This window comes from Falco naumanni, chromosome 1 (genome assembly GCF_017639655.2).
Source record: "Falco naumanni isolate bFalNau1 chromosome 1, bFalNau1.pat, whole genome shotgun sequence".
Taxonomy (NCBI): Eukaryota; Metazoa; Chordata; class Aves; order Falconiformes; family Falconidae; genus Falco; species Falco naumanni.
This window is the reverse complement of record NC_054054.1, coordinates 51868338-51880748: the sequence shown is the minus strand read 5'-3', so window position 1 is coordinate 51880748 and position 12411 is coordinate 51868338. Positions and strand designations below refer to the sequence as shown.

General features: G+C 41.3%; 1 protein-coding gene across 1 annotated transcript in view; it reads left to right on the top strand.

Moving 5' to 3' along the window:
- The first annotated feature begins 2373 nt into the window (after positions 1 to 2373).
- The window catches only part of STK32B (serine/threonine kinase 32B), a 180204-nt gene continuing 170166 nt past the window's right edge, over positions 2374 to 12411 (top strand). The window contains exon 1 of the mRNA XM_040593883.1: positions 2374 to 2647. Coding sequence (XP_040449817.1) covers positions 2572 to 2647 — 76 coding nt within the window. The 5' untranslated portion in view covers positions 2374 to 2571. The remainder of the gene's footprint in view (positions 2648 to 12411) is intronic.

Genomic DNA, 12411 nt, shown 5'->3' with positions numbered 1-12411 from the left:
AATACTTTATTAATATATGTTAATTTTTCACATCTCACATTAACACCACATGCTGTTTGTCTTAACCTCCTAGCTATGCTGATGTTTAAACATAAGCCACAAGTTTTCACAAACCAAGGACAAATGAATTGCAAAGCTGTGGTAATCCATGTAGGAGTCAAAAAGGCACGTCAGTCTAGTAGGACTGACTAATTAATGAGTAGAGACAACTCATTGCTCTGTGTAAATAGTTAGAACTGCTTTGGTTCACGGTGGGCCTTGTCATAACAAAATTATGAAAGACATCTCAGAAGACTCATTAGACTTTTGATCTACATGGAGAGAGTCAGATGTAAAAAAGAAACAGAGTAACTCTTGGAAGCTGTTTTGAGTAATTGTTTGTGTGTTTGTATTTTCTGCATGCAAAGGAATCCCAGACTGCTCCTCCTCCTATGTCTGTATTCTGTGGATGTGTTTCTTATGTGTAAAATGATCAGCCTGGGGATTTACTGGCAAACAAGTTCTTCCCATTATTTGGTAGGTCACTTTTGAAGCAGTTACATTAAGGTGATGTAAGCCCTTAGCCCAGGTGGAAGGTAACTCTTATCAGCTGAAATATGTTAAATCCTAATTGCAGTCCTCTGCTCGTGCAAAAGGAAATGGATTAACATAAAGCATCATGCTGGTCAGTTGACCTAGAAGAGCTGAGAGGCTGTGATTTTTATATGCTACTGGTGTTTTCTGGCTGAAGCAGCATAACCTCAGCAACATGACGTTGTTTTTGCTTGTGACTGGGTGAGTAAATCTTTAAATGTGTAAGTAATAAACAGAAGAATAACAAAGGGAGAGTGATGCTTTCCAGACTGTGTTTTAGATGAATACTCATAGGTCAATGTTTTGAAAGCTTCCCTATTTTGCAAATTATTTCACATGTAAATAGTAGCAAGCCAAATAATTTAAGTAAGGGATATCAGCAGGTGACTCAATCTGTCCATGTCTACTTATAGAGAAATATCACTGTATCTGAATTTATCAGCTCTCTGGGTCTGTGGGTGCTGCGAGCTCTGAGCTCTGGCCGCAAACCACAGGGTCTTATCCACTGCAGTCAATCCTAACCAACCTTTCCCTGGAAGGTTATAGGAGGGTTACGTTGGGTTCAAAGACAGATAGTGTGGGTAACTAAGGCAGGTAAAAATCATAAACAAAGAGACTGAAAGTTGTACTTTATGCAGAATTTGTTTCTGGGTTTTTCTAAGCAGCTGTACTGAAGGGTAGTAGATATCGCAGGTAAACAGCCTTTCTGCTGGTATATGTGAAAGTACGCATGCTCTGGCTTCAGGCTCCGCTTCCTTCTACCTCTTCTCCCCTTGTGGAAGTGGAGAAGTAAAAAATGCAACTTCCATTTGATTTCTTTATCTGTGGCTTTCTCCTACAGGAACTGAACAGATTTTGACTTGGTTGCAGTAATAATACAGATTTTTTCTTTTTAAAAATAGTTTCCCTTTGGAGGAAGTTTCACAAGTGATTTTTTTCCACTTTGTGTCAAAAGTTGCTAATGCTAACAATTTTGGAAGGGAACGAAACAGCAATTTCTGTGGATAAATAATGGCAACCGTAGAAATCCCTCGCTACTCGCTGTAGGGCGAATGACTCATGTCGGACCTTCACGTTTCAGGTAGCTTTCCCTAATGCACTTTTACAGCGGAGTCATTCCAAGATGCACACGTTGAGACAGGGGTATTTGTGTATCGGTACAGACCCACCCCCAGAGGCGCCCCCCGCACAGGCGGACGCGCTGCCCCCCCGGCCTGTGGCGCCGCCCGGCGGGGCACTGCGCGATGTCGCCGGCAGGTGGCGGTGTGGGGCCGGCGGCGGGCGGCCGCGGCGGGACGTGCCTGCGCCCCGGGCGAGCCCGGCGGGGGGCGCGGGGGGGTGGCTGGCTCCTTCTCCCCTTGGAACCTTGGTGAAGTTCGGTCGGCGGGCCGCGTCCCGCCGCGCTGCTGGGATGGAGTCCCGGCCGGGAGGCCAAAAAAAAAAAAAAAAAAAAAGTGTCGACGCAAGGCAGCGCTTACCCCCGCCGGCCTTTCCCCCGCCTTGGGGGCCCGCAGCCCCCCGGTGCCGGTGCCGCCCAGCTGCAGCCCCTGCGGGCGGCAGGAGCCGCTCTGCCCGCCCCCATCGGCCGGGGCAGCGCAGGGCGGCTGGGGCAGGAGAGGGGGGCTCCGCGCCCCCAGCGGAGGTCTGGGAGGATCCGCGAGGATCCAGGTAGATCCGGCTTTTACCGCTAACCGACAGCCACCAGCAGCAGGACGTCCGCCTCCTCCCTGCCTCCTTCCCTCCCTCCCTCCCTCGCTCCCTCCTCCCCCAGCTCGCTCCCTCCCTCCCCTGCCCCTCCGCGATGCGAGACGGGCCAAGCCGGTGCGCGCCAGGCAGCTGCGATCTCCGCCAGGGGCGGACGGACCGCTTCCGTGCCGCAGGGTGACCGTTAGCCCGGCGGAGGCTCCCCCGGCCGGGACCGGCACCGGGGCCGGGGTCGGGCAGCTGCCCGGCGCCGCGGTGCCTGCCGGCGCGCCCCGCGGGGTGCGGGCGCGGGGGATGCGGAGCCGGCCGCGGCCCACCATGGGGGGCGGCCACTCCCACCGGGCGCCCGTCTTCGACGCGGACGAGGACGGTGAGTGCGGAGCTGTCCACGGTACCGCGCGGCGCCCTCGTGCCGCACCTCGGGGCCGCGCCCGCGCCCCTCGCGCTGCTCGCGGGAGCGAGCGGCGGCGGACCCGCTGCGGGGCGGGTGGGCTGCGGGGCGGGGGGTGGTGGTGGTGGGGGCGTGGGGGAGCCCACCTTGATGTCGCCGCTGTCGCCGATCGCGGGGGTGTTTGCTTTCAGCCAAGCTCGCCCGGAGCCCGGCGCACCCTCGCTCGGGTTTGGAGCACATGGCCGGTAACTTCACTCACGCGCCGGTGGATGGGCACCGTTCTGGAGCCGGGCAGCCGCTGCTTTTGTTCTCATTTATAGACTCTTTGCCCACCTGCCCATTTTAAATGGTGGTATCTCTCTCGGTCGGTATCCTTCCTCCGTCACCCTTACTTTCTGAAACTTTTTTTATTAGCTTGTTCTCTTACCCTGAGATTTCCCCCTCTGCCTAGATAGTATGTCATAAAGCATATCTTGTAATGTTTTTGGAAGGCAGTGGAAAAGTTTGCACAAAAGATGGTTGTTTCTGCACTATTTATGCATTTTCATGTCACTTTCATACGTAGACCATATTTAACTGGAATTGTGTGAATGCATTTCAATTACAATCACTACTGGCTTTTGAAACAAGCTGAACACAGCGGTCTTAGGAAGCAGATACTTGTAAATTATCAGTAGAAATGCTTTTAATGGTACTAATGGGATAGATGTTGTTGCCTATCTGGATGATGGGTGCTTAATTTTGAGTATATTCCTTTCCCAGAATTTCCCAATATATTTTATTCAGTTATTGAGCCTCGATAGACTATCATCACATTGTTTTGGCTTTCTGAGGTTCATAGCAAATAAAAAACATGTATGTTCTTCCCTGTATGCTCAGGACACACGGAGAGATTGGCACTCTTTTCCTAATAGGGAGAAAACATATTAAATGCATGTAAAGTGCTTAAAACATGAATACACATTTACTTGCATTTAAGACACCATTATCATTCCATATTGCTTAAAAAAGCTTGAAGAGATATTTGATGAGGTTTGGTTTGCAAGACTCCATTGTTTGTGTGGAGAATGGGACAGGTTATTTACTATTTGTGTATTGTGGTGCATTAGCTGTGATTTTCTGGAACTGATGCAAAATTTCAGTTATTTACCATAGATCATGCTATGTAAATGCAAGAGAGAAAGGACTCCCTACACATCTCGCCCAGATAAAATATTGATCATGCTCAATTAATGTTGTAAAGCTTGAGGTAACTCATCAAGAAATACCCAAGTGAAAGCACAGCGTTAAACTCGCCTAGACAGCCTAAGGTAAAAAAAGTAGCCACGCCTTTGCTTTTGTAAAACTTTTGATTGGGCTCTCTTGAGTTAGCTTTTTCCATGAATTACTTTTTTTCTTTTATGAGACAAAGCTGTGGTCAGTTTTTGAACGAAATAAACAAAGTTCAATAGTAACTTACTGCAGAGTAAACTTCATGCCACTTAGCTCCTTTTCCCTCAGGAAAACATTTCTGTAATGCAGCCATTATTAATACCTAATTTGAAAAAAAAAAAAAGCACATAATGTAATTATGGATTTCTGTTAGATCATTATTTATTATTTGACTGGGTTTCATTTGGTTTGTTCTGAGGGTTTTTTCCCATTATGAATGTTCCTAGCATCATCTCTTTTTTTCCCCTCTGAAGATGTCATGCTTAGCACAGCCATCTAGTTCAGAAGAGTCCATTGCTTTTGAAACAATATTTCCTATATTACTTACAAGTTATTATTTAGGATGACATTTTCACAAGTACCTGAATAATATAGGAAAATATCTCCTTCTTTGAAAATGTATTTTACATCATGTAATCCAAAATCAAGCTCTATTGCATATTTCCACTAGTAGGTAAAAGAATCAAAGTTCTCCATAATATCAGACTTGATGTGATTTTTTTTTTTTTTAAAAAAAAAAAAAAGGCAAAAGAGAACATGTAGCAGGAAAAAGTAGATTTGTTTCTTGAGATGGTATAATTTTGCTCAAGAATGACAATGCTTATCAATTCAAAGAGAACTGGAATAAAGGAGTTGTGTATGAATATGTAGGCATAGTAGAAACTAAGCTATTTAAGTGTATTGTGCATAATGTCACAGCTGCCTCTTAAAATGAGAAAAACAAGTAGAAAAAAGCATTGTCATTTTATGTTCATACATGTTAATGATGGATGTAGAATAAAACACAAATTTTGGAAGAAGAGGTTTAAAATCATCTATTGTCACTTTGTAAATCATAGAAAAAGCTAGTTACTCAGTGTATCATCACTTAACAAAGAAATAAATGGAAATAGTATACGAAGAGTACCCAGGTACCGCCTGACAAGCCTACAGAGTATCTGCTCTAGAACAATTCATGCTTTCAAATGAGAACAGGTAGTAGATGTTGAGTAGATGTAAAAATTGTGAGTTGTATGTAGACTCCCTCCATGTTTAGGATAACTAAAAAATAATCCAGCCAGAAGGCTGGACTGCATGCTGTAAATCTCCAGTTATCGTGGACAGCATAATGCATCATTATCATACGCTGATATTTTTAAAGGCCATAGTGCATACCATTTTTAAACGAGCTATATTTATTCTCTATGTTCTATTTTTGATAGAAGGATCTTCCAGAACTTCACTCAATGAATGGTTAGGAACATCTGTTTTCTTGATTAAGTGATTCTTAACCTTTGCATAAGATTTATGTTTATTTCAACTTTTTTGTTAGCTTAAACAGCTCTCCACCCTCCATCAATACTCCAGCGCAGAGATAGATAAAAAAATGTCCCCCCTCATTCCTTGACTTGTAAGAAAACCTCTTCTAGTTTTCTCTAATTTCTACTGCTTTTTCATTCCCTGTGTCCCTCATCTGCATGCATTTGAATATGCCTTGGTTACGCACAGATAACCTGAATTATACACAGAATCGCAGGTGAGTTTTCATTGGGACCTTGTCCTGGAAACGGTACCACCTGATCCCTACTGGAAATAACTTTCCTGGTACAGCCTATAACCACGTACGCCCTTTTCATGGACGCATCATGTGGATAGTTCAATCACGTCACCCTGCAATCAGTTAGCCCACCAGTGCCTGTTCAGTAATTTCCACTGATAAGCTCCAATCTACAGCAGAACTTTGTGGTGTTCCTATGTACGTGGCCTTGCATTTTGCATGACTGAATTTCAGTCCATTTCTACTATTCATATTCCCAAAGATGATCACCCACTTCTTTCCTTGTGACGCTGATTCTCCATTACTTTACCGATGATCTGTATTGTCACCACTCTCATCAGCTTCATGCCAGTTATCAAGTCTGCTGAATATTTTGTGTAAATATTCAGCTGGATCTTTTCCAGACTTCATCTCCTTTGCTGTTAAACCCTGTCAGTCTCATAATTCCCATTTCAAAATAACATATTTTCCTGTGTTACTGTTGTGGTTTAACCTCAGCTGGTGACTAAGCCCCACGCAGCTGCTTGCTCACTCCCCCGTGGTGGGATGGGGGAGAGAATCGGAAGAGTAAAAGTGAGAAAACTTGTGGGTTGAGATAAAGACAAGTTAATAGGTAAAGCAAAAGCTGCATGCACAAGCAAAGCAAAACAAGGGATTCATTCACCACTTCCCAGTGGCAGACAGGTTCAGCCACCCCCAGGAAAGCAGGGCTGCAGCACGGGTCATGGTTACCTGGGAAGACAAATGCCATCACTCCCAATGCCCTCCCTTCCTTGTTCTTCCCCCAGCTTATATATGCAGAGCATGGCATCCCACAGTATGGGATACCCCTTGGGTCAGGTGTGGCCAGCTGTCCTGGCTGTGTCCCCTCCCAACTCCTTGTGCCCTCCAGCCCACTCACTGCTGGGGTGGGGTGAGGAGCAGAAAATGGCTTGACTGTAAGCACTGCTCAGCAATAACGAAGACATCTCTGTACTACCAACACAGTTTTCAGCACATATTCAAAGCACCATACTAGTCACTGTGAAGAAAGTTAACTCTGTCCCAGTCAGAACCAGCACATTCTCACCTTGTTCAGCTTTGCTTATACTTTTTTATATATTGCTTCACCAAAATTAAGAAAAATGAAATCTAAGCCAACTCTACTATCTACAAAACACTTTTCCTTGATGAAAAACTTATCTTGTTACCCTTGCACAACAACTCCCAGTAAATATATACTATTTTTTTTTTTTTATGCCTATGTTAAAGCACAATGACAGCTAGGAAAATCCAGTGAACAGAGTCTTTTGTTTGCTTCAAGCTTATACTCTGGCTAAAGAAGTTGAATGGAAAAATAGATTTCTTTCTTGATTTTTTTTTTTTTTAATTGCTGTATAGGTTGGATAGACAACTAGGTCTGGTGTAGCAGCTTCATTACTGCTAATCGTACCTAGGTAGGTGGCATGGAACTGTAACATTTCTTCAGGCACTTACGAAGTCTTTTCAAGCTAGGTACTACACTAATTGTGTAGTCAATTCAGCAGTCAGGTGAAAGCAAAACAGTTTCATTTTGATTAACATTGCTGAAGTAAAGGAACATTGACTTTCTTTACCTCACATACTTCCTCTTCTCACAGCAACTATCTTCTCCTGAATGTGTGTATCCAGTGCTAAGATCAGGAGAGAAAAGCAGTATATTTTTCCTCACATTTAACTCTTCAGAAACAACAGTAAGTTCATAAGAATGGCAATAGAAGGGTGAGGGGAATATTCACTGCTGGTAAATGTTATTTGCAAATTCCCAGTAAGTATCATAAGTAACAAATATGTTAGCAATAGCCTGGTGATTGTAAAGAGTATCTGTCATGTTGGATTTGCTTGACTGTGCTCTGTTAAAACTTCAATGATGTTTATCAGGTGAAAGTGAAATGGCAGAAAAGAGACATATAGAAAAGAGCTCGCTCAGGAGGTATTACTACTACCAAATAGTAATCGCTTATTTGCTTGTATTGTGGTGGAAGATACAGAGGAAAGGTTAAGAAACAGAAGTGTTTGAGGCTAGAAGTTGGTCCTGTGAAGTGATATGGCAGTTGGACTTGCTTATTTGGGGCTTAAAAAGTCAGTTTTGCTGAAGTTACTTTTAGAAACAAGTGCATGGAACTTTTAAAGAGCTTGTTTTTATTTTTGTAGTATGTGATTACATTTAAAGCATGTGTGGTTTTCCAAAGAGCTTCTCACCGAGCATCCTGAAGCTATAGCACTTGAGCACTCCTTTATGAAGGTCTGTGTGACGTGCTGTGCCTCAGTGCTGTAGTCTTGTATTAGGGAAATGAGGCAAAGCAACATGCCTTGGCTTATTTCTATATGGGCAGTCTCTGGGTCACTGTAGTGCTTACGTACGTACCTAAGTGCAAGGCAATGCTGAAGTTCCACTGCTTTGCCTGAATCATAAGGCTTTCTTCTGCTCTAGTGTCATAACTACAGAGCTCAATGGAAATGTTACATACTAGAGAATATAGCATCCATCCTCTGGTGTTCAAATTTAAATTTGAAGTTGCAATTTAAACTTGATTTCTACCTCTCCTCTTTAGAAATCCTTCAGTGAAATGAAGGATTTGAAGTTGTTGGCAAGTTGCAGAAAGCATCGTTATTAAATGACCAGCCGCTGAAAAGACCATCTTGCACTAAAAGCATAAAAAATAGATACAGATCCTAACAAAAAGGCCTGCAATGAATATGGATTCAGGTAGCTAAATTCAGAGCATAACGGCTGAGTTTATATCAAGTGCAGTGGAAGCTGAAGAACTATAAAATTGACACAGGGAAAAATGACACGCAAAGGGTTTCACTTGGAACCAACTTAAAGCGATGGTTAAATGTCAAAATGAGGCAGATTTGAAATAGAGCATGCAGTGTCCAGTTGTTGTCAGTGATATGATGGTGCTCATCAGCCTGCTGCCACAAAGCTGGAATGGATAACCTCTGAGGCAGTGATGTAACAACTGCAAAGAACTCAAATCATGAAGCTAATAACATACTCTTCTCAAACTGTTTCACAAAACACAGCCCCTACAGAGCAGTTAAATAAAGGGTTTGGAATCTAAATGCCATTTGTTAGTGAAAGTAACAAATATAGGGTGGGATTAATATTTCTGCTGGGTTTTTGATTTGTTCATGTAAATTCTATGGTGTGTTACGTAGCATTTTACTTTTTCCTTCAAAAAGATGAATATTCCAATTTCCTCTTAGAACTGGATTGGGGAAGAATACTGCATTGTGACTTAAAAATTCTCCAAGGCAGTTCTGTATCAAAAAAGGGATAACATGGCTGTTGAAGGCATTATTTTATGCTGGGTATCAAGGTTTTAGATAAACAAGATCCAGACCAATGGATTTTAATTTTTTTTATGACCATATTGAATTAGATAGTTTTATTTTCCATTTACTGAACTTTAGACGTGAAGTTATCATGTGTAGTGCAAGACATTTCATAAACCCTAATGCTAGTGTATGTACAAACACAGAACAAAATAGTGATCAGTGTCGAGCTTGTGGTTTTGGCATGATATGAGACAGTAGGAGAATGTAGACAGAAAGGAGGGCACAGAAGAACAGTATGGTAATTCTAGGCAGTCACAGAGGTACCGACTACCAAACTGTTGTCAAGAGTTTTTGTGGTCTGTGCCAAAGGAGATTCAGAAGGAATATCATGTCATTGCAACCACCATTACCGCTTAATGTAAGCCTATGTAGAGCTGGTGCTGAATTTGCTGTCGTACTTGTGAATGCTGTACACATCTGTATATGTAAGCTTCCCTGCAACAGGAAAAACTAAAAGATTATTGTCCTGCAAAGATCAAAAACTTGTTCTAGCAACAACAGTTGTTTTCTTAACTAAATCATATTCTGAAGTTTCTTGGACTCGGTCACGATTCAGCATGAATAAAAACTACAGGGTGTTCACAGAAACAGAAGAGGTGAATGTCTTGATTTTTTTCTCCTTATGTTAAAGTGGTACAAAGCTGGCTTATTCTCTGGGGTTGAGTCTCAAAGACATTAACTGTTTTGAAGAATAACACTGTCTTTTATTTGTCTGCATTTGTTCCTGGGAAAACTATCAAAAATGCCTGTTGATATCACACAGTATCTGCAGATGAGCACTGGTGGGGCCCAGGATACCTACACCTCCTCAGTACAGGAGGAGGATGAGTGTTAGTATGTTACTCAGGACCTAGAACTGACTCTCTTAATACAGTATTTCATGTAACATCCTTTGACTTAATTTTAAGCTCTTAGAAATGAACATTGTACTGTAAAAATGATACATCATGTGGATACAGTAAAACATTATGCTATACACTTCAAGTTCTTACTCTGTTTAACGTAGTAGGTGGGCTTTTATTGTATTTCCTTTATGCAAAGGGTTGTGGGTTTTTTTTTTTTTTTTGGTAGACACTAATACTGTACCTTTATAAAACACAAATTTCTGGAGAAAAGAGGAAAGAACAAAGGCATCTGTTGCTTCACTGGTGAGTACTACCAGGCTTTCCCTTTCAGATTCCTAACCTACCAGAATCTGAAAAATATAATGAAAGTGCAGGATGTGACCAGTTTTCAGGTTGTCCTCAGGAAAATTTTAGTGTTAGTTATTGTTCCTTTTAGGCAGTCAGCATTTATCTGAAGTGTCCAGCAAGAAGAGACTTTAAGAGTAGGGGTGTACTTTTGTATCACAGAAGTAAGGACTTTCTTCCTTTTGTTCCCAAAAAAGTAATTTTCTACCCCAATAACCAGAAGACTTGTTTACGCTGTAATAATTTCTCATCTGATCAGTTTGACCTCATCTTTAGCTTCCTTGATTTCCACATTGACTCTTATCAACATGTAGTTTTTCATAAGTAAATGAAAGTCTGAACAGACAGGATAGGATTTTTGAGGCAATTGGACAGTTCTGTTTTTAACCATGGATAATTTGAACTCTGTAAAAATGTTTGTAAAAATCTGATGTCTCCTCTTAAATCACTGCCTCAGTTCTGGAGGCTGTCAATTCTCTGTATTTTCCAATCTGGCATTCTTCATCTCAGGAAACCTGGCAGTATGCAACTAAGGAAAGCTTACTGGAGATGTGATGCTTAGGGACGTGGTTTAGTGGTGCATTTGACAGTGTTAGATTTATGGTTGCACTCAATGATCCTAAAGGTCTTTTCCAACTTAAATGGTTCTATGAGTCTATCATTCTACGAGTTCAGTTTATTTCACTTGTATTCAGTCCATCAGGGTTCTTTTTTCAGTTTTGCACATCATCAGTTTCTGCTATAACTAATGGAAGATTCTTTCTATGTCTAGTTTTTCTCCTACAGCCCTTTTCTATGATCTCTGTCACAGTCTTGACATGAAAATAACAGATTCTGTAACACTTATTCTTAGAAATGTTGTACTCTATTTTCTGACATGGTTAAGTGCAATATAGACACATAACTAACTTTCATTCATTCCATAATTAAGAAAAAGGCATTTTCCTTTTAAATTGAAGGAACCCTCATTAGAAAGCATTACTAGAGGTGGTGTCAGCCTGTTATACAGGCTTTAATGATAACTAAACATAATTGATGAATCTGAAATTTATTTCTCAAATTTTATGTCCCCATAAATATTTTCTACATACTGTATCTTAATATAAAAGTCTGTATTTTATATTTCATTAATCCTTTTCTGCCTTTTTCTATTTTGAAGATGTTTATTTTGACTGTATTGATCAAATCTACCCTACAGGTTTTTTTATCTGACTCAAATTGAAATATGAATTAAATTGGTGTGTTTTAGTTTCCTATTCCTATCTGGCAATATTTTCTTGCATTTAAGTTTATTTCCACATTCCCTTTATATTTTTTTTAACATTATTATAATTTCCATTCTTTGAAGTTTGGAAACTTTTAGATACATTCTACAGCTGATGTACTCTTTGGTCCTTTCATTTTTAGCTTGGTTTGATAGTGAATGAAATAGAGCACTGGCTTTGTCATTGTATTCTATCACCACGATGTGTAAGAAAGACTGTTGTGTTAAGTAAGATAAATGTACTACGAGGCAATGTACTGCAATGGACAAAATTTTTTTTCCTTCTTTTTCCTACTTTTGCAGTGATAAGGAAACACCTGCTGTTCCTTATTTAAGATCTAAAAATGCAAACTGAGTTAATCCTTCCAGTAATTACTATTTTATTTTGAGATTGTTCTGCCTCCCTTGCTGAGTGATAACTGTTCTTAGCTACCCTGTTAGAACAGAGATGCAATATAATCACAAAATCACCGTTAGCCTCCTGAGTGTCCTTCACACCTTTCTGAAACTGTCCTCTGCTTACCCCTGCATTGTTTTCACATGGTGTGTTATGAAAATTGTTCTTGTGCCTTTGGGGGTTTAGATAAGTCTTTGTCCAAGCTGTAAAGCTTGCAAACTTTTTTGGGGCAATACCACATCTTAGGCACTGAGATCTGCTACCCAAAGCTTGAAGTCAAAGAACAAAAGCTAATCAAAAGAACCTTCCTGAGAAGTAGGGAAAAGTCATTATTTGAAGTCCAGCTTCACATTTCACTGTTTTAGCATATGAAAACTACAGAGATTCCTACACAATCTTAAGTGCAGGGTATTGCTGTAAAACAGAGTTAGCCTTCACTGAGATTGGTTTGGATATAAAGGGAGGAACAGGCTAGCCAGAAGTCTTCTGTAGATTCATGAGGTTCTTCTCTGTCTGGTGTTGGCATGTGATTTCTTAGCAAGTGTGCTGATTATGCCATAA